This window comes from Nicotiana tabacum, chromosome 23, assembly GCF_000715075.1.
Source record: "Nicotiana tabacum cultivar K326 chromosome 23, ASM71507v2, whole genome shotgun sequence".
In the NCBI taxonomy this organism is placed as follows: Eukaryota; Viridiplantae; Streptophyta; class Magnoliopsida; order Solanales; family Solanaceae; genus Nicotiana; species Nicotiana tabacum.
Genome location: NC_134102.1, coordinates 105,868,841 through 105,896,280, shown reverse-complemented (window position 1 = coordinate 105,896,280; position 27,440 = coordinate 105,868,841). Strand labels below are relative to the sequence as shown.

The 27,440-nt window shown below is 37.0% G+C and overlaps 2 protein-coding genes and 1 non-coding gene across 3 annotated transcripts; 1 reads left to right on the top strand and 2 right to left on the bottom strand.

The window, feature by feature from the left end:
* Positions 1 to 17,467: 17,467 nt before the first annotated feature.
* LOC107822490 (G-protein coupled receptor 1) lies at positions 17,468 to 22,517 on the bottom strand. The gene is made up of 9 exons (XM_016649042.2): positions 22,235 to 22,517; positions 20,610 to 20,641; positions 20,336 to 20,505; positions 20,121 to 20,224; positions 19,622 to 19,723; positions 19,444 to 19,500; positions 19,138 to 19,281; positions 18,489 to 18,559; positions 17,468 to 18,050 (listed from the first exon to the last, which is right to left on the bottom strand). The coding sequence occupies exons 1-9, from the start codon at positions 22,415 to 22,417 to the stop codon at positions 17,948 to 17,950; spliced, it is 966 nt and encodes a 321-aa protein (XP_016504528.1). The 5' UTR covers positions 22,418 to 22,517; the 3' UTR covers positions 17,468 to 17,947.
* A 93-nt stretch (positions 22,518 to 22,610) lies between these two features.
* Positions 22,611 to 22,692, top strand: TRNAS-GCU (transfer RNA serine (anticodon GCU)). Its single transcript has one exon. It is a non-coding gene; the product is annotated as a tRNA-Ser (tRNA).
* Positions 22,693 to 24,012: 1,320 nt separating this feature from the next.
* On the bottom strand, positions 24,013 to 26,843 carry LOC107822489 (EPD1-interacting receptor-like cytoplasmic serine/threonine-protein kinase 5D). Its single transcript, XM_016649041.2, has 5 exons — positions 26,344 to 26,843; positions 25,872 to 26,007; positions 25,562 to 25,698; positions 25,326 to 25,449; positions 24,013 to 25,165 (listed from the first exon to the last, which is right to left on the bottom strand). Exons 1-5 carry the CDS (start codon positions 26,716 to 26,718, stop codon positions 24,618 to 24,620), a joined length of 1,320 nt encoding a protein of 439 aa, XP_016504527.1. The 5' UTR covers positions 26,719 to 26,843; the 3' UTR covers positions 24,013 to 24,617.
* Positions 26,844 to 27,440: the final 597 nt, after the last annotated feature.

Below are 27,440 nucleotides of genomic sequence, written 5' to 3'. Positions count from 1 at the left end.
ATGAGGGATAACTTGGAAAAATCAGTATTTTTCAGAGATGGGATCCATTTAGAAAGAAAAAATTTTGGACTTGCTGAATCACAACCAGAGATAGACGAAACTTATGAAGAAAGTCTAACTGAATTTGTTGAGGAGGGACCGTTTCATTTTTGTAGGCTGGTCCGGTCTATTGCTCTTTCCTTATGCCTATTTCACTGAAGGGGGGTGGTTCGCAGGTACAACATTTGTAATTTCATGGTATACACATGGATTGGCCAGTTCTAATTTGGAAGGCTGCAATTTCTTAACTGCCACAGTTTCTACTCCTGCTAATAGTTTAGCACATTCGTTATTGTTACTATGGGGTCCTGAAGCACAAGGAGATTTTACTCGTTGGTGTCAATTGGGGGGTCTGTGGACTTTTATTGCTCTCCATGGATCTTTTGGCCTAATAGATTTCATGTTACGTCAATTCGAGCTTGCTCGATCTGTTCAATTGAGACCTTATAATGCAACCGCATTCTCTGGTCCAATTGCTATTTTTATTTCTGTATTTCTGATTTATCCACTGGGTCAGTCTGGTTGGTTATTTGCACCTAGTTTTGGTGTAGGAGCTATATTTCAATTCATCCTCTTTTTTCAAGGGTTTCATAATTGGAACTTGAACCCGTTTCATATGATGGGTTCAAGTTGCCGGTGTATTGGGCACTTCTTTGCTATGCGTCATTCATAGTGCTACCGTAGAAAATATTTTATATGAAGACGGTGATGCTGCAAATACATTCCGTGCTTTTAACCCAACTCAAGTCGAAGAAACTTATTCAATGGTCACTGCTAACCGCTTTTGGTCCCAAATCTTTGGGGTTGCTTTTTTCAATAAATGTTGATTATATTTCTTTATGTTATTTGTACCAGTAATCGGTTTATGTATGAGTGCTCTTGGAGTAGTCAGTCTAGCCCTGAATCTACGTGCCTATGACTTCGCTTTTCAGAAAATTCGCGCAGCGGGAGATCTTGAATTTGAGATTTTCTACACCAAAAATATTCTCTTAAACGAAAGTATTCGCGCTTGGATGGCGACTCAAGATCAGCCTCATGAAAACCTTATATTCCCTGAGGAGGTTCTACCACGTCAAAACGCTCTTTAATGGAACTTTAGCCTTAGCTGGTCGTGACCAAGAAACCACTGGTTTCACTTGGTGGGCTGGGAATTCCCGACTTCTCAATTTATCTGGTAAACTACTAGGGGCTCATGTAGCCCATACTGGATTAATCGTATTCTGGGCCGGAGCAATGAACCTATTTGAAGTGGCCCATTTCGTACCATAGAAGCCTATGTATGAATAAGGATTAATTTTACTTCCCCACCTAGCTACTATAGGTCGGGGGTAGGCCCTGGGGGAGAAGTTATAGACACCTTTCCATACTTTATATCTGGAGTACTTCATTTAATTCCTTCTGCGGTATTGGACTTTGGCGGCATTTATCATGCACTTCTGGGACCTGAGACACTTGAAGAATCTTTTTCCTTCTTTGGTTATGTCTAGAAAGATCGAAATAAAATGACCACAATTTTAAGTATTCAAAATTATATATTTACATTAAGTGCGCACCTATTTACAAAAAGGAAAAAATGAAAGATAATGAGTGTGGGGATACTTTATATTCGTTAATAACTTAATATTGAATGTGCATTTGTGATCAATATCTTTAGGATAACTAACTATAGCAACTGGTAGCATAACTGCTCAGATCCTTAGGCCTTAACACCTCGATTGTATTCTTAACAAATTTATGGCATAAGTTTTTTTAACGAATATGTGAAACATGTTTCAACGTACATTATCATTATTACTATTATCAACAAGTAGTTTATCAATACATATTTTTGCTTTAGTTTATCATTTAACTAAAGTAAATTAGCATACTTGTGATGGCATGCATGCTGAAGGGCACTTTTGACCTGAGAAAAATTGATAATACTTGTAATCAATTTAACTTACATATAGTGCCAAAAATAGTTTATCTGGAATTTGGCCTTATTTTATAATGTTTAAAAGTCATTTGTGAATGTATTAGCTAAGTTGTACTTTGGTTTGTGCAATTTGGTGTTGTATATGTCTATTATGATTCTCTGGTCAAAATATGTCTACTCCTATCACTTGTTTTTTTTAAGACATATATAAGGGGTAGAGGTGTTGAAGGCACCTCAAGGTGCTTGCTGACAGGCTGAGGCGGGCATGCATGGGGGACGCTGGCATGCGGCGTGGGCATTGGGGGCATGCACGGCTTGTCCGTGCTACGTCCCCAGTATTCGCAAAGCGTGCCGGCAAGTACTCGTGTGTGCTCGTAGTACGTTTGGTGGTGGCATCGCTCGTGGCAGCTAGTGACTTTTGGCAACGGAACGGGGGAGCGTCGTGCAAGTAGCGCCGCAAGGTGCCATGAGCATGTGGCTAAGCTCAGTACATGTCGAATTCCATCGGTTGTTGTGGCCAACATCGGGTGGCGACATCGCTCCTGGCATCACCTGGTTTTTGGCAACGGAACAACGGAGCATTGTGCAGGTAGCGCCGCAAGGTGCAATGCGCATGGAGCTAAGCTCAGTACATGTCGAATGTTGTGCGGTTGTTGTGAGTTGTGTCTGGCATCGCTCGTGGCAGCAGATGGCCTTTGGCAATGGAACGGCAGAGCGTCATGCAAGTAGCGCCGCAAGGTGCCATGCACATGGGGCGAAGCTCAGTACATGTCGAATGCTATCAGTTTTTTAAATTAAGATTGGGCACAAAAATTACTAATGCAGCTATAATAAGAATTAAAACTTCTAAATTTGACTAAGGATGACTATAAATTAATTTTAAACACGGACACTTTACACAAATACCGAGGACCAATAGTAAGAAGACAAATGCGTATTTAGAATAGAATTGGGAATTCAAGAGCAAGAAAGAACATTTTTAGAGTCAAATGTGAGAAGGAAAATAGTTTTTTTATTTTATTTATTAATATGCTTTAAAAAGAAAAAATATGAATTTAAAATGTTATCATGTAATTACCATCAATGTTTTGCCCCTTGAGAATTGGGGCTTGTAATCACCTCATTTTAATAAAGCTCAATTTCATATTGACTAAGTAATTATATACAAAGATAAATATACCAAATTGTTAATTTTATTCAAACTTAATTGCAATAAATATTTTCAAACAAATATTAAAGGTATGTATCAGAGCGTTCAATTGGTTGTGTCCGTGCTAGCACGGGCCAACGCCTATCTAGTATATATATACAGGAAGAGGGAAAGGGAAATTGGAAATGGAATTACAAGGTGGGGGTGTATAAACCTACACTAAAAAAAAAATAAAAGTTTGGGTAGGAACAAATTGGGCTACCATGAATGTCCTGCATTTTAACTTGTCATAATAATCAGAGGCGGACCCAGGATCTGAGCACGACGGGGGCACCATTGTATACTAATCACTAGCGATAAAATCCGGCGTGCAATTTTTTGAAAACTTAATGATTATGATGACTTATCATCTAAATATAAACAAAAAGAAATTCTAAAGAAAAAGAAAACACAGAACAGAGAGAGATTTCTTCACAAAATCGGTGTTATGGGAAGAGAAGGTTTTGATTAATCATCTTTCACACTTTAAAATTTCTAGTTTATTAATAAACTGGGGGGAGGGGGTCAGTTATCAAAAGGGCGTTCAGACTTTAAAGTATAAAAAACTTACTCAAAAAATAAAGATTAAGATTACGTTAATAATCAAAGAACTCAAGAAGAATCTCAAACTCTTAATTGCTATTGTCGAGCGTCGTAGTCAAAGTAATTGTTAAAAAAGGTTTTGTCAAAAGAATTTACATTTTTCTATTTGTGGAGTAATAAGTTACAATTTGATGCTTTTAATTTTAAGGGAGGAATTTGAAAAAGAAAAATTAATGAAGTTGACTGTTATGTGTTAGTGTTATACAATAATTGAATTTAAAAAAAAAGATAAATATAAAAATAAAGTAATTTGCTATTAAGTATAAGATAGAAAGGAGAAGAAAAGGCAAGAACTAAAGTAGGAAGGAGGAGAAAAGACTGAAGTTGGGTTTCAAACTCACGACATTCAACAAAGAAAGTAAATTGTGCGACCCAGCCAACCACTTCGCCAATCTGACGTTTTGTGTTTGGGGGCACGAGCAAATTATTTAAGGGTTCCATCTATATATGTACATATATATATGACATATATATACAGAGTATTTGCCGAGATCAACGGAATCATGTAACCCCTCAACCCGCAATGTCGGTCCGCCTCTGATAATAACTCATTTACTTTATCATCTATATTATCAAATTAGGTTTATTATAGAGAATTGCATGTTACTATAGTCTGTTGGTTATGTTACGTAACCTAATAGTACGAAAAAGCTACTTTTTTTTTCAGCACACAAAAGTTGGACTCAAAAAAGAAAAGGTATCCGATTAACCAAGGTAATTCACATATAATAAAATTTCTTTGAAGTTCTCTTAAATCAAGTAATTCCTTAACTAAATTATCTTGTGTTATAAGATTAGTATAACTTGGAATTATCAAGTACAATAATAATAATAATAATAATCCTAGTATAATTTCAATAATAATAATAAGAGCAAAAAACATAAACAACCAAAATTTACGAAAACTTTTCACAATCCAAGCAGCAATAACTATTTTACATACATGACAACTACATAAATACATCCCCTAGCAGAAAACTATCAATTTGGACCGATAATCACGTTTAACAGAAATCTAAACCGTTAATTTTTCATCGTAACTGATATTAAATGCCAATAAAGACTTACCTTCTATACAGCACATCCACCTAAAACAAAATCACCTATTTTTATATGAAAATCTCGTTGTTTCCCAGCCTAAGCAATTCATTCCAAACTTATAGGACAATAATAATGAATTGCGAGCAAAATGAATTCTCCAATCATTTTCTCAGCATAATTTGAAAATACTTATAATATATTTTTAAACCTACATCATAATTTCAGTATGATTCACTCTCCACAGGACCATAGATAATTCCCAACAAGTACCATAAATATAATTTCAGTATGTTTAAGTATAATTTATTATATTCACACTAAAATTTATGATATCCATAGTTTTTTTTTATTTTAATATAATTTTTTATATCCGTTAATATAATTTCAGGATAATTCGATTCACCCCATTGGACCATAAATAACTTCCAACGAGTACCGCAATATAGTTTTAGTATATTTAAGTGCATATTTTATTATATTCACAATATAATTTCAGTATAATTTATTATATTCACAATATAATTTTTATCAAATTTATGATATCCATAGTATATATTTTAATATAATTTTTATACTCACTGTACAATTTCATATATAATTTCAGTATAGTTTACTATATCCACAACTTAATTTTATTATAAATAATTATATCCACATTAATAATTTTCAAATACATGAAACCAGAATACAAATTGAAACCAAATATGATTTGAACAACGAATTATATAGAATTTCGATTTTAAGCAAGAAGTTATACACTTAATTCCTCATAAAATTATACCAAATATATATAATGAATAATTAAATATTTAGTATTAGTTTCATAATGATTAATTGAATAAAATGAGTATAACGGTTAAAGAAGAGAGAGAAATCTAATGGAAAATAAGAGAATATAGCTGAATCCTTAATTTAAAATAGGGGAGAGAGAGTGAAAAGACAAATATCCCATAATTGGTGCATTTTGGCTGCTCATTAATTATGTGCATAAACTTTATCTGCCATTAGTGTAAAAAAATTTGCCATTTATGGAATAAACAAAGAGTAGTATTATTTTATTAAATATTTTTTAGAAAGTGTTCGCCTATGTATTTTTTCCTAATAATAATATTAGGCCCAGCTGCAGAGTAGATCAAATGAATATGAGAAAAACATGGGGCATTTTCATATATATATCCATTTTTGAGTCGACCATTGAAGTTATACCCGCATTGCATAAAATTTACAAAGTATACCCCCTCGGATCTGAAGTAATTCAATCTTTTCAATGCAACTTCAGAAATCAAATCTGAAGTTCCTCTATCTTTCAAATACAACTTCAGTAGTTCAATCTCTTCAATGCAATTTCAGAAATCAAATATGAAGTTCTTTTATTTTTCAAATGCAACTTCAAAATTTTGAATCTCAAGTAGGTCAATCTATTGAATGAAACTTCATATTTCGAATCTTAAGTTCTGAAACATAAACTTGTTTTTCGAGTTTTAACAATCCAATATACGATTCAATGCCCAAATCTACTCCAAATTAGCTCAAATTTGAAATATAACTTTCAAATGTCAGAAAGAATAAATCTCAATATCAAATTATCAAAATAATAATAAAATTAATAAACAGTAAATTTGTCCGGCTATTTGTGTAAGGATCACTTATTTTTTAAGTTAAAAGGGCCGCTGAGTTTCTTTCAGCCCGATGTAGTCAAGCCTATATTAGTACAGTTGTCATTCTGTTTAATTTGATCATTTTGATGTAAAGTTTTAATATAGATTTTGAGGCCTAGTGCTCAGCTTCTTGGTTTTGTTTTCTTGTACAGTGCAGTTTTCAATTGGTAAATAAACATACTTTCTTACCCAACAAAAAGAAAGATACGAGAGTCTACTTCGTAGATAACCTATGTACTGAAAATAACAAAGTTTGAGAAACGTCTCTTTGCTTTTAGAGTTGAAAAATACTTTTAATTATCGTTCATTGATTAAGAAAGAAAATTCTTAAATCTGAACATTAATCCCACCATAGACAATTAGGTAACCACAGTATAATATAGTACTTTTATGGTCGGTTGATAAATTGATTAGCTTAGTGCTTCATATAAAATCAGCTCATCACTGTATGGGCCAAAAATTATCTTGGTTATGTTTAAACTTATCAGCATTAAGAGGGCCTTCAAGGGTTGCCACGTGTCACCAATATGACTCCAACAAACAGCATATTCAAAGTCGAAGTGATCTAATAAGAGATGAAGGGCGAGGCCGAGGAGTCAACAGAGATCAAGGTCAAGGACGATCACTCTTCTTAAATAGAGTAATAACGGTTAGTTTTAGGATAAGACTTTAAAGAGAATATTCCAGTGAATATTCTCTGTATCTGTACTATTAGGGTTTTATGGCACATATTCCCTTATAAATAGAAAGAGACATAGTTATAGGGAACATGGAACACGTAAGACATTATATTGACATTCTCTGAAGATTCTCGATTTATTATAACATACAAATTTATCTTTTTCTTGAGATCCTTGTCTAACATTTCCCCCACGACCCAAGGAGAATCCGAATATTCAAAGGCTCATCAATCATTCATCATTGTCAGAAAGAATACCAAAGAATCTCACCATTTTTCGGGTGACTCACATGTTTTTATTTGCTTAAATGTCATTCATTGCCATTTATTGTTATTTAATGCTACCTCCTTCATTTTTGGATCACTGAATATAACAGTGTTGCCACCATTTATTGCTACTTAGATAATATCCGTATTATCTTACTGCAAAATCGGCTAATATATCTTTTGGATATTAATATTGGCTAAGATTAACTCCATTTTATTAGAAAATATAATTGTTTAAACCTACATCTAAATTTTGGGTCAAACAGTTTGGCGCCGTCTGTGGGGATTTATTAGCTAATCTTTTAATTTCCATTAGATCTAAAGTCACGTGATTTGCTAACCTAACAAGCCACAAAAATTTTCTCCTCTCTACACGTATAGAAATTTCCATGGCAAGTAACCAAGAAAACGGAACTAGGGCGACAGGTGACGTCTCCAGTAACCTCATGAACGCTATCAACAAGAGCTATGAAACACCGGGCGACGATGTGGAGCCTACTTCCTCCTCCAGGCGCGAGAGATCGCCTCTTGCTTATTGCAGAACAATGAAACCAAATGGGAAAGAGGCTTCTAAGTCTACAGGAGAAAGGACGCCATCTGCCACGAAAAGGCTCCTCGAAGCATGGCTAACCGATACGCTAGAAAGCGTGCTGAACAAGCAAGCTCCATGCACGACTATAGAAACAACGAGAGCCCACACGACACAGCGAGGAGATGAACAGGGCGATCAACCAGACCTTCTAACTCCAGGTATAACTCACAATGTTACTGACAGTGCATGTGTTGACATCCTCGCCACTGTTTTGAAAAGAATGGAAGAAATGGAGAATGAGAACAAAATTCTCAAATACCAAATGAAAGAACACCAGGAACGAGTCGACAAGATACCCGGCGCCCCTAAGCTACTACCGAAAAAGGACGCTAGCAAGTTCGTAGAGAAGCCGTATAGTGAGGAAGCGACCCCACATACCATACCAAAATATTTCAAAATGCCACTGTATCTCAGAATATACGGTGAGACAACCGACCCATAGAGACCATGTGACTCATTACGTCACCGCCGTGAAGGACAACGACCTCACCAAGGAACATATGTCCTCCATTTTGCTGAAGAAATTCTTTAAAACCCTCACTGGAGGGGCACTAACACGGTATTCACAGCTACCAACCTGCTCCACAGAAGCGTTCGAAGAAATGGCCGATAAGTTCATGACGGCACATCCCGGGGCCAAGAAAGTCGAAACGAGAGTAAATGACATCTTTGCCATCAAGCAATCCTTAGGAGAGGGACTGAGGGACTTCCTCGCCCAATTCAACAGGGTAAGGATGGCCTTACCAAATGTGTCTGAACGGATGGCAGTCGTAGCCTTTCAGAATGGGTTGAGTAGAGAGGGTGCAAGAGCGACTAGAAAGTTGCTGAGCTGATTGATGAAGTACCCTCCAACTACTTGGGATGAAATCCATAATGCCTATTGTGCCGAAGTCCGAGCAGATGATGACGACCTCAATGGACCAACCCGACGACTCATCTCGGTACAAACCGAGTCTAGGAAAGAACAAAGAGATAACATGAGGAAGGATCACCCAGTATCACAGCCAAACAGGGAACGACATCAGACTTACGTCAAGGCCCCCTGCGCCTCTTTCCTTTCGCTATGATGATGGCCTGTCTAGGCCGAGGACAAGGAGTTATAGGAACGAGAGAGGTATGCCCCTTTGTTATCTGCTCACAATTTTTGTGTTTCGTCTATGCCCTGGAGAAACTCGGAACGAAGGTAAAGTGACCACCAAAGATGTGGTATGATCCAAGTACCAGGAAATGATGATGCCCTCTGCAGGGGTCGAGAACGTCAAGGCCCGCCGAATCCGCCCTCACCAGCTCGTACAATCAATATGATTATTAGTGGAAGCGACGACACCTCCATCAATGGCATCAAGTTCAATACCACTCATAAGCTCAAAAGACCGGTCACCCACGAACGGTATGACAGACTCAAAGAAAGTATCATCTTCGACGAGCCAGATGCAGACTATTTGACTTTTTCTCACAGTGATGCTCTAGTCATTACTTTACGAATTTTAGATACTGATGTTAAACGTATCGCGATAGATGGTGGGAGTGGAGCATGCATCATACATCCCTGATTCATCGCCTAGATGAGACTCGAGGATAAGATATTGCCACGCTGCATCACACCAACCGATTTTAATAATGCAGTTGAACAGACATTGAGAGAAATTACACTCCCAGTCCTTGCCGGTGGCATAACTACGGAGACAAGGTTCCACATCATGGACCAGGACACCACATACAACGCCATAGTAGGACGATAATGGATATATCCTATGAGAGTTTCCCCATTTATCTTATACCAAGTGAGCAAGTTTCTTATACTTTGGGGAATATTCAGCATATGAGGGGAACAACGTATGTCTCGGGAATGCTATCACATTGCCATGGATATCACGACAACTCAACAAAATAAAGATAAGGAAAAAGAAGTATAACAATCAGCAGGGTCGAGGTCGCCACAAGAAGGAGCTGTGGACGTCATTATGGACCCCAAAACGGTCGAAGCCGCAAAATCAACTATAGAGGACCTCGACCCCGTTCAATTAGATCACTACGACACCAGCAAAAAGGCATATATCGGCTGCAAACTCCTAGAACCAGGTAAATTTAGTGAATTCTTAATAACTAACACAGATTTGTTTGCTTTCAGCCAAGCAGATATGCCAGGCATCCCCAAAGACATCGTCATACACAAATTTAATGTCGACCCTTTCCATCCCCTAGTAAGGCAGGTCCAGCAAAAGTTCAACCCTACCATCAACGATACCGTCCACGAGGAGGTAGAGAAGCTATTAGCAAAAGGCTCTATCAGGGAGTCGAAGTACCCCAAATGGATAGCCAGCGTGGTGATGGTCAAAAAGAAAATTTTGCGAGCCTTAACCCGAGCATCCTCAAGAGCCACCTCAGAAATGGAGCCCCTTGCATGCAAGTCACGGAACACATCTAGTCGGGCCTCAGCATGGATCCACTCTTCGTACAACTCCCGGGGGACGTTGGGGAAATCATAAGCATTAAAGAAGAAGGTCGCGCAAGCAGTTGGGCCTTCTCGGCCTTCAGAACGGGGAAACTCGATCATAAAGGTCGGAGGTTTTCTCGTCCAGCTCCCCTATCCTCTCCTTAAGCAGGTCCTCCTTAGACCTTGCCGTTGATAAGTCATTCTCCCACTCAGAATGAAGGGTTCTGTTTGCCAGCTCGAGGATCTCCATTTTCCTCCGAGCATCCAATCGTGAAGACTCCGCCTGCTCGAGCTCCTCCTGCTTCTCGACAATCTCATCCCTAAGAGCCTCCATATGAAATTGGCACTCATCTAACTGGCCTTGCATCTGGACTACTTGAGCTTGAAGGTCACTGCATTGGACCTTCACGTCCTTACTGAGCTCCAATTCCTCTTCCTTGGCCCTCAACGTTCCCTCAAGGATGCTGAATTTTTCCACGGCCGCCATTAGCTCCTCGTCTTTCTTCTTCAAATCTTCTCTTAAGGCCCAAACGTTGCCTCCCTCATGATGCCGATCTCGAAGCTCCCGATACTTTCTGCGATACTTGGTATACTTTCCTTTTCGCTTCACAAAAATCTCTTTATGCCTTTTCTCCCCCGAGCACTCTCAATTTCCAGAATAATTATCTACAAATCAAACAAAAGAGGTTAGAACTTAAAAATAAGCTAAGACATAAGGAAAGAGGAAGGTAATAATCGTATTTACCCTGAGAGCGAGGCTGGCGATACTCTTTGACAGAGTACTGTCAGTTATCATCTTGAGGGTCTCACCCTCAACGTTAGAATAAAGAGGACCGAGGGTAGGAACTACCTCCCCAGTGTCCACAAGAAGATCACCATCCATTGGGATCGTGATGGTCCTCGAACCTTCCTCCAGCCTCACCTCGAGTTAGGTGAGCCCCTCATCTATCATCCTTAGATCGTCAAAGTCAGTTTCAGAACCTGACTCTTCCCCCTCACCGACGACGATTTTCCCTCTGTCGCCGGCAGGAGAAGAAATATACAATTTTGCCCGAGAAGACAAAACTTCCTCTCGACTCGAAAGTGCGGGGCCACCGTCAAGTTCCCCCACAACGGCTGTCTCCCATTCGGGACGCACCAGCGCGTCCACAGTCACCTTTTCAATTTGCGGGGCCTCGGTGCTCGCCCCAACATCCTCTCTTAAATGAATCGTCGCCGTCTCTTTGAGAACCAAGTTATCCCTCAGCGAGTCTACAACAACCGGGACTTCTCCTCCGGCGTCCACAGCTCTCCTCTTGCGAGGCCTTAAATCCCCATCGCCGGGGAGACCTCATCGTCCTCATCAATCAAAGAAAATAACTGAGGAGCAGAAGCAATAGTTGGGACGGAGGTAGAATCTTGGACTGCAGTAGCCAGGATGGGGGCAGGTGCAGAAGGCGCAGTAGCCGTAACGAGGGTAGAAACCGAAGGCGTAGAAGCCCTTCTCCTAAATGAGGGCACAAACGCCATGTTCCTTCAAGAAGTCCCCCTAACCGAACCTGAGAAAGGGATAAACATAAAAGTTGACAAAGCTGACCAACATACCAAAAGAGGTTACAATCACAGCCAAAAGGGAAGTTATCTGTAGAAGGGGGAGCCGGTCTGAACTTCTTAAAGAAGCTCGGCCAATCACAAATCCCTACGGCATGAGGGAGAATTTTCCCGACCCAAGTCGGCGATGCGTACGACTAGAGGCGGAGGACAATTATTGGCTACAAGGAAGGAATAATTACATGACTAGCCCAAAACAGGCGAAGAGGTGCAAAAGGTAAAAACGGAAGAAACATAGACACTTACGTGTATGATTCCAAGTCTCGGGGAAGCCGTCGGCGTTGGCTACGACGTCCACGATTCTAACGTAAAAGAAATCGAGCCAGAATTGACGGCTGGCCTTGTCATCTATCTTTACCACCAGGAACTTGCCTCCACGGTGATTGAGGTTCAACATCGTCCCCTTATAGAAGCTAGGGGCGAATAGGTGCACTAAATGCCGCAATGTCACCTCGACATCGACGAGCTCAGCAAACTTGGTGAGCATCTTGATAACCTTGTAAACATAGGGGTGAGTAGGGCAAACGCCATAGTGGAGGCAAAATTCCTCCACCGGCGGAAGGAGGGGAAATGAGTAACCGATAGTGAATGGGTAAGCGTATAGAGAATAGTACCGAGAACGGTGTACATGCACTCCTCCCCAACGGGGATCAGTTCGATATGGCCGAGGTGGCCAAATTTAGCTTTAAATTCAGCCAACTAATTGGGCGCCATTATTGATAAAAAGGTTCCAGGTGCCGTGTCCGGCGATCGATGGAAATCAGACCTATTTTCGGGATTGCGGGGGATGATCTCCTCCACCAAGGGAAAAAATTCATCCTCTACAGTGGCTGTAGATTTCTCAGGGAACATAACCGCCAACGGAATGTCATGACTCCCTTCACCAATATCATATGAAACATTCAACATGTTTATGAGAAAGTAAAAAAGGAAACTTGGAAGAGTTTAGGATATGGAAGAGAGCAAAGATACAGAGAAGAGAGGTTGAGAGAGAAACTTTGAAGTCTCAAAAGTTTGGGAGAGAAAAAAATTTCATATTTGGGTTTGGCTATCCCTATTTATAGAGATTGAGGCACCAAATCCGAATAGGTTTGTCATAATGGGCACCAAACCCGAAACGGCTCATCATAATTAGCACCGGAATCGAAACGGTAGATCCCATCAAAAGTCACACACAAATCGACGCAAATGCGTCGGGAATAAGAATAATCATGACGCATGACGTCACCCCCTCTCTTGGACCAGATGACTCCAACAAATAACCTGAAAAATTTAAGGGGTTTGAAATACGTGGCCCACGGAGAGCCACGTCGCTTGCCCGCTATAACGACTACGACCAATGTTATTTGTTCAACAAGATCGACCATAAACGATATTATCCGCTCATTGAACTCGCCCGCGAGGACGATCTCAACAAGCGAAGGGACTAACTGTTGGGCCAAAAATTATCTTAGTTATGTTTAAACCATATCAGTATTAAGAGGGCCTTCAAGGGCTGCCACGTGCCATCAGTATGGCTTCAACAAAAGGCATATTCAGGGTCGAAGTGATCTAATAAGAGATGAAGGGCTAGGTCGAGGAGTCAACAGAGATCAAGCACTCTTCTTAAACAGAGTAATAACGGCTAGTTTTAGGATACAACTTTAAAGAGAATATTCCAGTGAATATTCTCTATATCTGTACTATTAGAGTTTTGTGGCACAAGTTTCTTTATAAATAGAAAGAGACATAGTTGTAGGGAACATGAAACACTCATTTGTAAGATATCACATTGACATTCTCTGAAGATTCTCGTTTTATTTTACACATACAAAATATACCTTTTTCTTGAGATCTTTGTCTTACTTTTCTCCCACGACCCAAGAAAAATTCGAATATTCAAAGGCTCATTAATTATTCATCATTATCAAAAAGAATATCAAAGAATCTCACCCTTTTCGGGTGACTCACGTATTTTTATTTACTTAAATGTCATTCATTGCTATTTATTGTTATTTAATGCCACCTTCTTCATTTTTGGATCATTGAATATAATAGTATTGCCACCATTTATTGCTACTTAGATAATATTCGTATTATCTTACTGCAAAATCGGTTAATATATTTTTTGGATATTAATATTGGCTAAGATTAATTCTATTTTATTAAAAATTCTAATTATAGGCCTAAATCTAAATTTTGGGTAAAACAATCACTATATCATTTAGTTTATTTGCCACATAAACAGTTACTCCCTCTGTTTCAATTTATGTGAACTTATTTCCCTTTTAGTCCGTACAAAAAAGAATGACCCCTTTCCTTATTTGGAAACAATTTATCTTTATGCAATGATTTATAGTCGTACAAAATATATGTGCCTCATTTTACACCACAAGTTCAAAAGTCTTCTCTCTTTTCTTAAACTTCGTGCTCAATCAAATGAGTTCACATAAATTAAAACGGATGGAGTATTTTGTTGACCGGTTGGTCAACATTTTTAGTTACACTGTTTTTTTGAACGGTTGATGAACATTTCGATTAACTTACTACCCAAGATGATAAAGGCAGTAGAACTGTTTTAACTTTACTTAATGGTTCAGATAATCATCATTTGAAATAATTACATCTCACTTCCCAACTAATTGTTTGTCAGTTAGATAAAGCATCTATATCTATTTCATTTAATTTGATGTTATTCATTATTTCTTTGCAAAATACAGAAATTATTTATCCAAAAAGAGTAAAATGGCTACAACTGTATTTCAAATCAGTGTTTCGACTCGGAATCTTCTGCTAACTAGTTAGGTTTCAATACTTCGTTTTTTCGTTCATTTAATCTTTTGTATCTATATTGATTAGTCATGTAGTCTAAAATGTTAATTTGACTTCATAAATATAATTAGAGATGAAGAAATATTTCGAAAAAGAATAGAAAATATTAAATAAGATCATTGAAAAATTAGCTCGATAAAAACCATCACACCATATGTTAATAGTTTAATTAATAAAGTTGAATTCTTAAAATTTGTGAAGGTTATATAAAAAAGAAAAGTGTAACTTATTACGCACAATGTATCTTTTTTAGACATATGATTAAGATGACTTGTAACAACATAAAACTCTATGATACTTCTAATATAGTAACCTAAAAAATAAAGTAATTAACTTACAATAATCAATTAAAAATACACTCGTATTGTAAAAAGTTTTCACAATGTTTTGACCATATTGTAATTTCCTCCCCTATTCCCATCCCCTCTCCCTATATATAATTTTAAAAAAATATTAACTAATGCAAAAGAAGTGCAATTTTTCTTTAAGACTTTAAAATGAAAGTGTTTATTCAATATAAAATCGAAGACGTACTTGGGACAAAGATAACTAGTAGTACAACTTTATTGGATAGACATAAACTTTTGTCCTAAAACGTACAGTACAAGGCAAATGAATAGTACAATTTATTACTTTCTCTTTTTCTTAATCTCTCCTCACCTTCTCATCATTCTCACTCCAACACCCCCACCCCCAACAAAATAAAACAAAAACAACAAATTCAAAGGTCCATACTTTTCCAACAAATCAAACAATCTAAAACCAACCCATTATCTTCCTCAAAAACCCCACCTCAAACTCCTCCTTTTCCGATCACAAATCCAAAAATCCAAATCAAACCAAAAAAAATGATGCACATGACCTTTTACTGGGGTAACAAAGTGACCCTTTTGTTCGATTTTTGGAAAACCAATTCTTGGTTAAGCTATGCTCTCGCTTTACTTGCTTGTTTCATCGTCTCCGTTTTTTATCAGTATATGGAAGATCGCCGTCAGCGATTCAAAATTCTGTCTTCTAATTCCAAGAAAAACTATCCTTCGCCGCCGTCCAACGCCGCCGTGAATACCCCTCTTCTTTACTCATTTCCGACCGTCGGCGGTGAGTGGAACTGGGCGAGATTTGCGACGGCGATTCTATTTGGGATTAATTCGGCGATTGGGTATATGCTTATGTTGGCTATTATGTCATTTAACGGCGGCGTTTTTGTTGCCGTCGTTTTGGGTCTGTCGATCGGATATTTGCTTTTTAGGACCGGTGAAGAGGATGTTGTGGTCGTTGATAATCCATGTGCCTGTGCTTGAAATTTTCTGAATATTAATGGGTTTGGTTCTTGTTTTACCCATAGAAATTATATGGAAAAATGATAATGAAGGTGTTTTTTTTTTTTTTGGTTTTTAGATAGTATTGGATCTGTGGTTTGTACCCCTGCTGATCTTTTTCATTTCCTTCTGTTGTTGTGTATTTCTGGATCTGAATACTATAAATTTACATTTCTCCATTTTCATTATTATTGTTTTCCCAAATTTTTGTCTCATTTAGTGGTGTTTGCTTTAAAATTATGTGCAAAAAATATTCTTGAAAACTTTGAGGCAAAACTCCACCGCTAGCTGGCTTTAATAGGAATTGAAGGTTCTGTTATTATATTAGTAAGTAAAATCTGTTTTTGCTTTTTTACTTGATAATGCCATAACAGTTGGATTGTCTGTGCATTTACTGAGAAAGAGAAACAAACAGTGCTATAGTTAATCCCTATACATTTAAAACAGCAATAACAGCAAAGCAACCCATGGAAAAATTGTTAAAAATTGTACTCTAGTAGTGATTTTTACTTGGATGGACAAAAATGAGAAGCATGACAGAACTGCAAATAGAAATTTCCCCCCTTAGTAATTACCACATGGACAAACTTTTGATATGTGATTATTCTGGGTATATTGCCCCACTTGGCTACTGGGGTGGGGCTATAATATGAGTAGGAAAATTCCCATAAAAAGAATATAATTCTGAGTTCTGGCACTTGGCCGTCTTTGCGTCCAAATTCAGTAGTTCACTTTTAGTGGAAATGCCGTTTCAATAAGAAGAAAACAGTAGTGACTAACAGGTTCAGCTTTATACTAGAAAGAAATGTTAGAAGTAATCCTCCAATACATTATTACTATTATGTCTTTTATTATTACGAATTTTCAAAATTTAAATTTTTTGTTTTGTTACTAAATAAGGAGAGTTCATTTACAGTATAATTTTGAGAAATAAATATCTAAATTTACCCGCAGATAAAAACAAATTGCTCTCGTTTTCCAAATCTCCATATTGTTTTTGGAATGAAGCAATCTTCTATGAGTTCTACTAATTGAAGTCCAATATCTTGTAGAAATTTCAGTCTGCGATTCTGTTTTTCGACAATTGGCTGCAGTAACACGATACATTATATGCTGAAGAATAAAAAGAACGGCTTTATGCTTTGAGGATTTGATTGCAACAAGTCAGGCAAGTTGCTAATATTCCTCAACCACGAACTACATCGTTCACATCAATTTCAAACAAGCATTGGCAGTAAATAACAAAGCATTAGCTCTTTTTCATCTTCGAAGTTGAGGTTCTATAACAAAGGGAAAGGGGTTATGCTGTGGCCTGCAAACAAGTAGCTAAGAACGGATTGCCATGACAATTTACTATATCAATACAGAATATGTAAACAGTGAACAATTGTTTTCTTTCAGGGTACATCAGAAACAAATATTCAGCCTTGTCTAAAATTGACGGCTTCATATGCAAATCATATATCATGTCTTCTAATGATCATACTGAAATCGCTTGGGTTAATTTCCTGGAGCATATTACTGATGCAACATTCAGAAGTTAGCATCAAGGTTAAAAGAATGTGATACATACTCCCCACCTTATCAACAAAACAACTCTGGCACTAATGTACACTCAGCAATCTGGGAGAAGTGCCCAAGCATTAAGCAAATGGAGCAAGGAGATTCGGTGGAAGGTTGTGAGCATAAAACCCGGATTGAAGCAATGGAGCTGTCACAACGCAATTGTCAATTGTCAAGCTGGTCCTATGAGGGAAATGGTGGCAGAGGCACTGAGATGAATGTACAAGCACAAAATTCTAATTGCTTATTGCTGATCTTGAATCTTTAGTGAGACTAATTCACTATCCTGCTGTTGGCCTCTTGACCTCGAGGTCTTTGGACGCCATCTTTGAAAACTTTCTGGTAACCTGGAAAAGGTCACACATATATTGAACCATAAACCAATGAGTAAACACATGAAGGTGATTTGAGTAAATAAACATACAGTTAGATACTACTGTAGATATTCATCACTTTAGACAAGGAAAAATCTATCAAAATATTGAACAAAAACACAAACGATCTTAACAAGTTATAATAACCAAATGTTACTAAGAAATAAAAGTGCATACTGGCTTTGGTACTGCCATTTCTGTCCCCCAATCGCGCAGTAACAAAAAAGAGAGAGAAAAGAATTGAAAAAGAAAAAAGAAAAAAGCAAAGATGTATTGCATGCTCTCTCTCATTTTCTTCCTTTCCTCTCTTTTAGGGCAGTGGGCAAATAGGGTCTACACCATTTAATGTTGCAAAAAATTGGAATGCAAAATGAATAGTATAATACAGGAAAGAAATTGAACTCGACTTACAGATCCAATCTCTCATAAATTGCTCTACGGACTGAGCTGTTAAGACCATATGCTATTGAGTTAAAGAGACCCTAACAAAGCATAGAAGATTTGTCAAGAAAGAACATGTCAATACTTTAGAGTCCGAGTAGTTATAAGGAAGAGCAGAACAAAACTAAACATCAGCATAAAATCAGAGATAAATTCATATCCACCAAGCATCCTAACTCATAAACATTGGCGCTCAAAGTAGTTATAAGGAAGAGCAGAACAAAACTAAACATCAGCATAAAATCAGAGATAAATTCATATCCACCAAGCATCCTAACTCATAAACATTGGCGCTCAAACCAAACTAATGAGCTTTCGGTTAACGAAATAATCAGCTTAAAATTCACCATCTAGTTGAAGCAAACACTCAGTGGCATTACTCTTGAAATTCTGTTTATAATCTTCGTGGAAGTGGAGGATCTAAAACATTCTTTCCAGAGAGAATTTGTTTGTTAATACTAGTTACCAAAGAGGTCCATCACAGTCTGCAATCTATCTGATGTACGATAAGGACATAAAATACTCATTGAGGAGTGTAACAGTTCCCTCTGTACACCTTCCATAACCACATGAGAGAGAAGAGAAAAGATAGAAATCATCTAGAGATAGTAGGGTTTACCATGAGCTGTGCCATTACAACGTCAAGAACAGAAAGCCAAAATATCTTATGACCTGGTTCAATAAAGTCATGTATACGATTGATTGTGCCGAAAAACCATGATCCTATAAGAATTAGGGGATAGTAACCCCAACGATTTAGTGCCTGCAAGATGTCCAACAGTGTAACAGTTGATAAAAAGAGCAAATAGCAAGAAAGGTAAATGAGACAGCGTCAATAACAGAAGACATTCATTTTCCAGCTCTGCCCCATACTTTTAAGATAACATTTTGAATTACTTTCACTTAGCAGAGGAGCTTTGTGTACCTTCATATCTGATCGAGGATCTGGTTGGTATGACCGATCTGACATACCCACTGCCATCTGGAATATTAGATGAAGAATCAGCATACTTGAAATGTCACAATTTTTCTTCAGAACCCAATTCTTCATAAACCAATACAAGAATCATAAATTATTAAGGGCAAAGACAATGAGTACATACACGAGTTGCATTGTTTAGCATCCGTATTACTTGAAAATAGGTGACACCATTAAAAAGAATGGCACCCCAAAGAGGTGCATAAAACGTGATGAAGTGGGTAACCTGCAGTAATGAACATAACAAAGATTAATTTGATAAATGATCTTTCAAGCTAAAAGATAATATAGCCCAAACAACTGAAATATGACCATCTATCTGTACCGTTTTACCAAAATCAGAAAAGTTTTTTTTTCCTTAAAAAGGAAAACAAATTAAAACAAAAGATTAAATGTGAGAACTCCTTTGCCAATTAACAATCAAACTACATCGTGCATTTATTTATGACATCAACGTTATTCATGAAAGTAACAGAAATCCATCCCTTGAACTTAGTATTTAAAAACTATCACAATTTTCGAAGCTCACAAACTACAGAAATGACATCCAAATAAAATTCAATAGATATTACCATGAAAAATGCATAGTAGAAACTTAGAGATTATGACCACTAAATACTTGCCTTTCCTGCATGTCCTGTTTGTGCCCAACACCAAGTGCCTAACCGACTTAGATGCTCATGATTATTGGCAATTGATCTTATCACTGTCATTACTCCTGAAGTTCCTGGAGAAGCATCGGGATTAAACAAGTTGCTCTATGCATTCAGAAACAGAGAAATTAACAACAGTAACCAATTATAGAAGCCAATTTGTTGTCTCTGATAAAAGAAAATACCCCAAACGTATAAATGAAACATAGGCTCCAAATCTTCAACATCTGTCTTATGCCTAACAACTGTTCGGTGAAGAGTAAAGGCAATTGTTGTAGTCCACAAGAAAGATGCTAGGCAGAAGAAATGTGTTGTATAGCCTTGAGCATAACAGAAGAACCCTTTGGAAGGATCCCTACATGACCAAACAAACTCACAGTTAACAGTTAAGAAGAACCATTTAGAATGAAAATTCACTGTGGCCTGCTACAAATAACTTGTAGAAGAGAGTGGCAGTACCCAATTATGCTGAAGAAACTGCAGCACATGTCCTGCACTCAAGCGAATTAAAGGAAGTCTTGAAATGAGAGAAACTTAAAACCATATAGAGCATAAATCACTATAGCAAGGCCTATGTATGACAGATTTCGAGTCATAAAGTAAAAAAAGAAGCATCTGAATATTCAATCTTCTTGATAGGCACACACCATTAGTCAATAATATATAATCTAAAATTATGGACATTTACCACTTATGTATTATACTAGATGCGCTTCTTTTCCTATCCTTCCATTCCATTGATTGAGCACTTCGCATTAGTCCTTCGGTTTGAGTAAGCACAACAACAATCACCTTTCAAATTATTAACTAAGAAGTAAAAACTAAACTTAAAGCAGAGTAAATTCAGCAACCTCTAATCTGGACTGTTACCCGAAACAATGCTCAGAGAGAGATACTATTATCCAAGGATATGAGATAACAGCTTGATTGATCTTAAGTTGTTTAAGTAACAAATTCAAAACATAGAGTCAACTTCATTTCCATTAGAGCTACTAGCTCAGTCCGGGCTGCAGCTACGTCAATTTGACCAACTATCTAAATTGAAATTATTTTCGATGTAGCCAGTAGCCACTGTGTGAGAGAGACTGCGAGATTCTCAGCACAGTGCATTCACAAATCATAATAACTAATCCTAAATGGGGTAACCAATATGCATACAAACTTTTTTCTTGGTTTTTCATTTTCTTTTAACTTTTCAAAGTACGTATTTATCTTCTTTTTTATTTTTCACAAGAGATTTCTGCATTACTTGCTAAATAAAAGGACCCCTTGATATCAAAGCTTTGAGAATCCCAAGCAGATCGGACAACTGCTTGTATGGAGTTGCAATCTATTTGTAAAAGATAGAGTCAACAGCATTTCCATTAAGCTGCTAGTCATCTATGCAAGTTCTCATCCTATTGCAGCAACATACATTTGATCCAATGCTCGAATTACCCACTGTGGGACTGAGAAATGTACCAATATTGGAACAGTCAGAATACTAATTCTAGAGAACCAATATGGATAGCAACTTCTTCTCTTTCTATTATTTTTATAACCGTGGTGTTCAGGCAGCTTGCGTGCACCTTGACTAAAGATATAACTTCTTTCATGTTCTTTCTTCTTTCTATCTTTTTCTTTTCTTTCTTTCTTTTATGTATATACTCAAGTACTTTGTTTCATTGTTGTATTCTTTTGATTTAAGCCCGCCGGCAAAGAAAATTTTCCATAGCTTGCGTCATTAGGTACTGGATTTATTTACTTGCCTAATTAAAAAATGAAGAAGTATTTTGACTATAAAATATGTTACTTTTTTTTTTAAGTTCCTTCAAATATAGAGTTCAATTGCATTTCCATTCCAAACCTCCAAGCTCACTGAATCCAACTCCTGATCTACTACATCTACACATTTTACTCGATTCAATGAAAAAAAAAACGTAAACTAAATTACTTCAAATATAGCCACATTTTGAGGAAGAAGAATGTAAAATGCAATTTTACAATAATTGACTAGCTCTCGATAAAATTATCAAAAATCGAACTAACCCTAAGTACTGAGAAAGAAGAGAGAGTAGACAAAAGGTGAAAGCAAATTTACTGACGGATAAAGCGAGGTAGAAGACAAGCTTGAAGGAGAACTTGCGGAGCTCTTTGAATAGCAAATAACAGAGCACTATGAATCCAGAACCGACGAATGATAAACTTGATGCTCCGCTGTTCACTGCCGTCAGTACTTGTCGTTCTGCCACCGTTAAATTCCCCATCACTGCTTTAACTGTCGCCATTTTTCAAGCTTCTGATTACACTTTGAAACCACAAATATCGCGTTATGATTCGTTGTGTTGATCGGTTAAAGCTTGGGATCGAAGAAAGCAAAAGGAAGTTTTCTGCTGGCAAGCAATAAGAAATCCAAGGGCTTTTCCTGGAATATGTAATTCAAGAATTAAAAATTACTTTTGCTTCATTCTAATAACAAGCGTCGCTTTGGCCGAGTGGTTAAGGCGTGTGCCTGCTAAGTACATGGGGTTTCTCCGCGAGAGTTCGAATCTCTCAGGCGACGATCTTCTTTTTCTGTTGTACCTTATTTGTTTTGGTTTTAGCATTTCCGTTTTATAATTTATTAGCTGATAAGTTGTAAATATGAACACTTTGACCCATCAAATTTCTGGACTAAAATACTGCAACTCTTGGGTTGATTCTCAACCTTCTATTTTGGTGGAAATGACATCAGGTAGCTACTTCTAAGCATGTTATTTAAAATATATTCACATTTTATAATGTATTTAAAGATTAGTCATTTCGCTCAAACTTCAGGACATCGTGTCCTAAAGTTCGAAAATTATGTACAGAAGTTCGAATCTTATGCAATGAATTTTAAATTAGTAGTTCAGAAATTCGGGACACTTAGTCCTGAATTTCCAAATTTAGGATACTTAGTCCTGAAATTTGGATGAATTGGCTAATCTTTAAATATATTGTAAATTATGAATATATTTTAAATAGCAAGCTTAAAAGTGGCTATTGCTGCACTTTTGCCTCTATTTTGGCCTAAAACAGTAGCTAAAAACTAGAAACAAAGAACGAGAGAAATGGATAGAGAGAGAAAATTGTTGACCTAATTGTAACAAAAAGAATAATCAAATTAATTAAGTGGTTTTGACTTGCCTAAATGAGTTACAACTAAATACATATTATTTCATCCATTTCATGTTATATGACGGTATTTGATTGGACATCATATACTCTTTTAATTCTTCGATAAGTTTTAATTGGATTAATTCTATGTTTTGCATGGCCCAAATTAGTTGTTTATGTGATGGGAAGTGAGAAAATACTTGGTTTGATTTTTTGGAATGTGATATATGTGTTTGAGGATGTTGGGAGTCAAATACAAACTTTAAGAACAAAAAGAGTTATAATTAAGATAAAACGAGGGGCTAATCTAACAAGTGAAACAAGGTTTAACTTCATAAAGTAGAACTCTTGATTTATGAAGAGGTTGGCCATAATTTCTGAAGGACAATTGTGCTCCCGATATATAAGATTTCAAACAATTTGTCATTTGAATGATATTTTTACTAAAAAGCGCTTAGGAGCCCTAACGTTCTCTTTTTGGGTGAGGGGGAAGAGAGGGGTGGATGGGAACTGTGAGAAAGGGGTAGCGTTCCTTTCAATCAAGAGAAAAGGTCAAGCTTCCTAACTAACTCTGTTTTTAGCAGGTAGAATTTATATATCATTAGTGTACAAATGGAAGTTTCTAAGGTTGCTTTATATTATCTCTGCTATAAATTATTTGAAGCTGAATGTTCTATTTTTCAGATTGATGCAATCACGTTGTTGCTTCACTTCTTTTAGTTGTTGAAATTCTGACCAACTCCACTTAAACAAAGAAAATCTTCTCCACATTTTATTAAATACCCACAATACTTTTTTTTTAATAACAGTGGTGTTTGAGCCAACTCGCACGCACCGCAATTATTACAGTGGTACCTGCTCGCATGTTACATCCCATCAACACATGTATCGGATAACTCTGTTTTTGGCTGAACTCTGGATAACTTTGTCTTCGGCTGAAATCTGAAATCTGATCTCCCCGTAGTTTTCACCGGCTTCATTGATCGCTTGATCACAATCTTGGTTGCTAAATACCACAATTCCATGTATGAAATGGCATATCCATTTCAGACCTTACAATAGAATGGGTTTAGTCTCCATTTCATATCTAACTACTGAAGAGTTCACAAAAGATGAGAAAAGTTACAATCCTATAAGCAGTATGCTGCTTAGACATTCTATATACTGCTTACCGCATTAATATTTACTACCATGTGTTTCTCAAAAGAATCCACCTTTATACACACAGTATTTTCTGAATTTTTATCATTTTTGCTGTAGTGCAAAAGTTCTATAGCTAGTGATGCCAAGTGAAGTGCCATTACTTAGATTCTTCACTGCAATGTTTGAGGTAGCTATATTTGCCATATCTCAATGTCTTCTATAAAGAGCTGTATCCGAGTAAGACGCCACCATTCTCTGCCTATTGATTCTCTGTCTCCAGCCATAACCTTGATTTTTCCCATTCAAGTACTTCTCCTTTCTGTTTCTCCCATTTCGTTCCGGTGTTGCAGCATCCTCTTTTTCGCCATTTTTCTCACTCCCACTGCTGAAATCACTGTTTGATGTCATCGTTATCATTGGATCACTAATTGCAGTGTCAGTGTTGTTGCTTTCCTCCTGAAGTGTCTCAAGAATCTTGACAACATCATCCATTGAAGGCCTAGGCTTAGGATAATGACTCAAGCATTTGTATGCTACTAATGCTGCAGTTTGTGCGCCTTTAATCGGGTATTCACCTTCAAGTCGTCGGTCCATCACACGGGCAATTTTCTTAGGATCTCTTAAATAAGGCCTTAACCATTCAACCAAATTCGTTTCTCCTTCTCGTCTTTTTTTATCCAAAGATCTTTTACCAGTCAGCATTTCCAACAGAACTACTCCAAAACTGTATACATCACTCATTGTTGTCAAATGACCTGGAAATGGTGGCATTGCCATTGAATTAGCTAATCACAAGTTGGACTAGAAAAGTAAGCAAGAAAACTCTCATTTATCACTATTTCCATTTCTAGATTGCCTTAACTTCCAAAGATATACAATGGAATCAAATGTGTTCAAGTGTTCATATTAGTATACCTGTCATGATGTATTCAGGGGCTGCGTAGCCGTGTGTACCCATTATTCGTGTCGATACATGTGTATCATCCCCTGCTGGTCCATCTTTTGCTAGTCCGAAATCAGAAAGTTTAGCAGTGTAATCCTACAAGATAGATCATCGCGTTTCAAGAGTTGTTATCTCTCTGTGTTCATTTGTTTTTTCAATGTATTTACAAACACTATTTGATAGAACATGATGGAAGGAGTAAGCTTACTGAATTTATTAAGATGTTTGATGCCTTAAAATCTCTGTATATGACTGGTTTTTCGCCTTCATGGAGGAACGCGAGTCCTTTTGCTGCTCCTAATGCTATCTTCATCCTTGTTGACCACGATAATGTGATCGAAAACTCTGCATAATTGCCACAAATACAAACATGAGAACTATAAATCAAGCCATACCTCAGTTTCAGGTTCTCTGAGTTCTAAAAATCATATAATAGTAAACTATTTCTAACATTTATGTCTAATTTCAGTACATCCCTATTCTGAATTGATATTGAGAAAAAAAATGTGGAAACTTACTTCCAAAGAGTTGATTTTCCAAGCTTCCTCTTGGCAAGAATTCATAGACTAGGAGTCTATTATCATCTTCCCAGCAGTATCCAATCAATTTTACCAGATGTGGATGCCTCAGTTGCCCCAGGAATATTATCTCTGTCTGCATAAAAAATCACTTTCACCATCTTTAACATTTCCACTTTAGCATACAACAATAAAGATGCACTAAGCTCCCGTTATGCGCGGAGTCCGGGGAAAGGACGGACGACAATGGTCTATTGTACACAGTCTTACCCTGCATTTCTACAAGAGGTTGTTTCCACGGCTCAAACCCGTGACCTCGTGGTCACATGGCAACAACTTTACCAGTTACGCCAAGGCTCTCGTTCACTTAGCATACAACAATAACAACAACAATTATGCCTCTATCCCATCCCATGCAAGTTGGGGTCGGCTCTATGAATCGTCATATAAAAAATAATGAAAAACAACTCACCAGCCATTCCTTGTGGCCTTGCAAACCATCTGTATCCAACACCTTAACAGCCACAACCTGAGGTTTTAACCCCGGCCTAAGCTTGTCGTCGACGAATCCCTTGTAAACCGGTCCAAATCCTCCTTCACCAAGAAAATTAGCAGATGAAAAATGGTGTGTAACCTCTCTAAGTTGAGTAAATGTGAAGTTGATAAGGCTTGATCCAATGAATGAATTGGAAAGTCCATCAGCAGATAGTGGTGAACTTGGATCATCAAAATCCAAAAGAGACAATCTCTGAAATGAACTTTGTTTTTTGACCTGTTTCTTTGATCTTACAAACTCATCATCTACTTTGTAACAACATGGGATCATTGATTTCCAAGTTAGAACCATTTCTTCACCAAATACTTTGAAAATACAAACAACAAAAGTACAGAAGATCAACAACTTAAGGAATGAGACCTTAAATAAGAAGTAAGTTTTCTTGTGGAAGAGTTCTTAAGACTAATAACTAATTTATCAATCACCTACTACTCATTTATATATAGAGAGAACTTTGATATAGACTGATGCCTTATTGCCTACCATTTTCTTGAATTATTCCCATGTAAACGTGTAATAACTAAATATTTATTAAACTATACACCAAATCAAATGTACTTAGAAACATTTCACAAATTCTAAGACTTAAAAAGAGTTTTTAGTCTCTGTATTAGTTAACAACAGGAACTGACTTGTCCACCTATTTGACTTTGATGGCATAATTAAGAATAGTTTGTTATGGTTTTTCTTTTTCTTTTTCTTATAAATACATTTGGAAGGCTACAGTTCTTGCTTTACGTTCGAAAATTTCTTCATACTTTGCTGTCAAGGTGCTTGGTACTTGAATTATTTTATTTTATAGTTCCTGGATATCTTCCAAAGGCAGATTTTGTCCTCTCAACTGCCCCTTCTTTTTTTCTTTTTTTATAATAATAATATTTCTTTCGTTTTCTGCTTTTCGAAAATTTAATAAAAAGGGAACTTAAACATTTGATATTTCAAAAGGGAAACTCTACGAGTTTGACATAACGTGCAACCGCTTGCTAGCGGAGCCAGAAATAAAGCTTATGGAT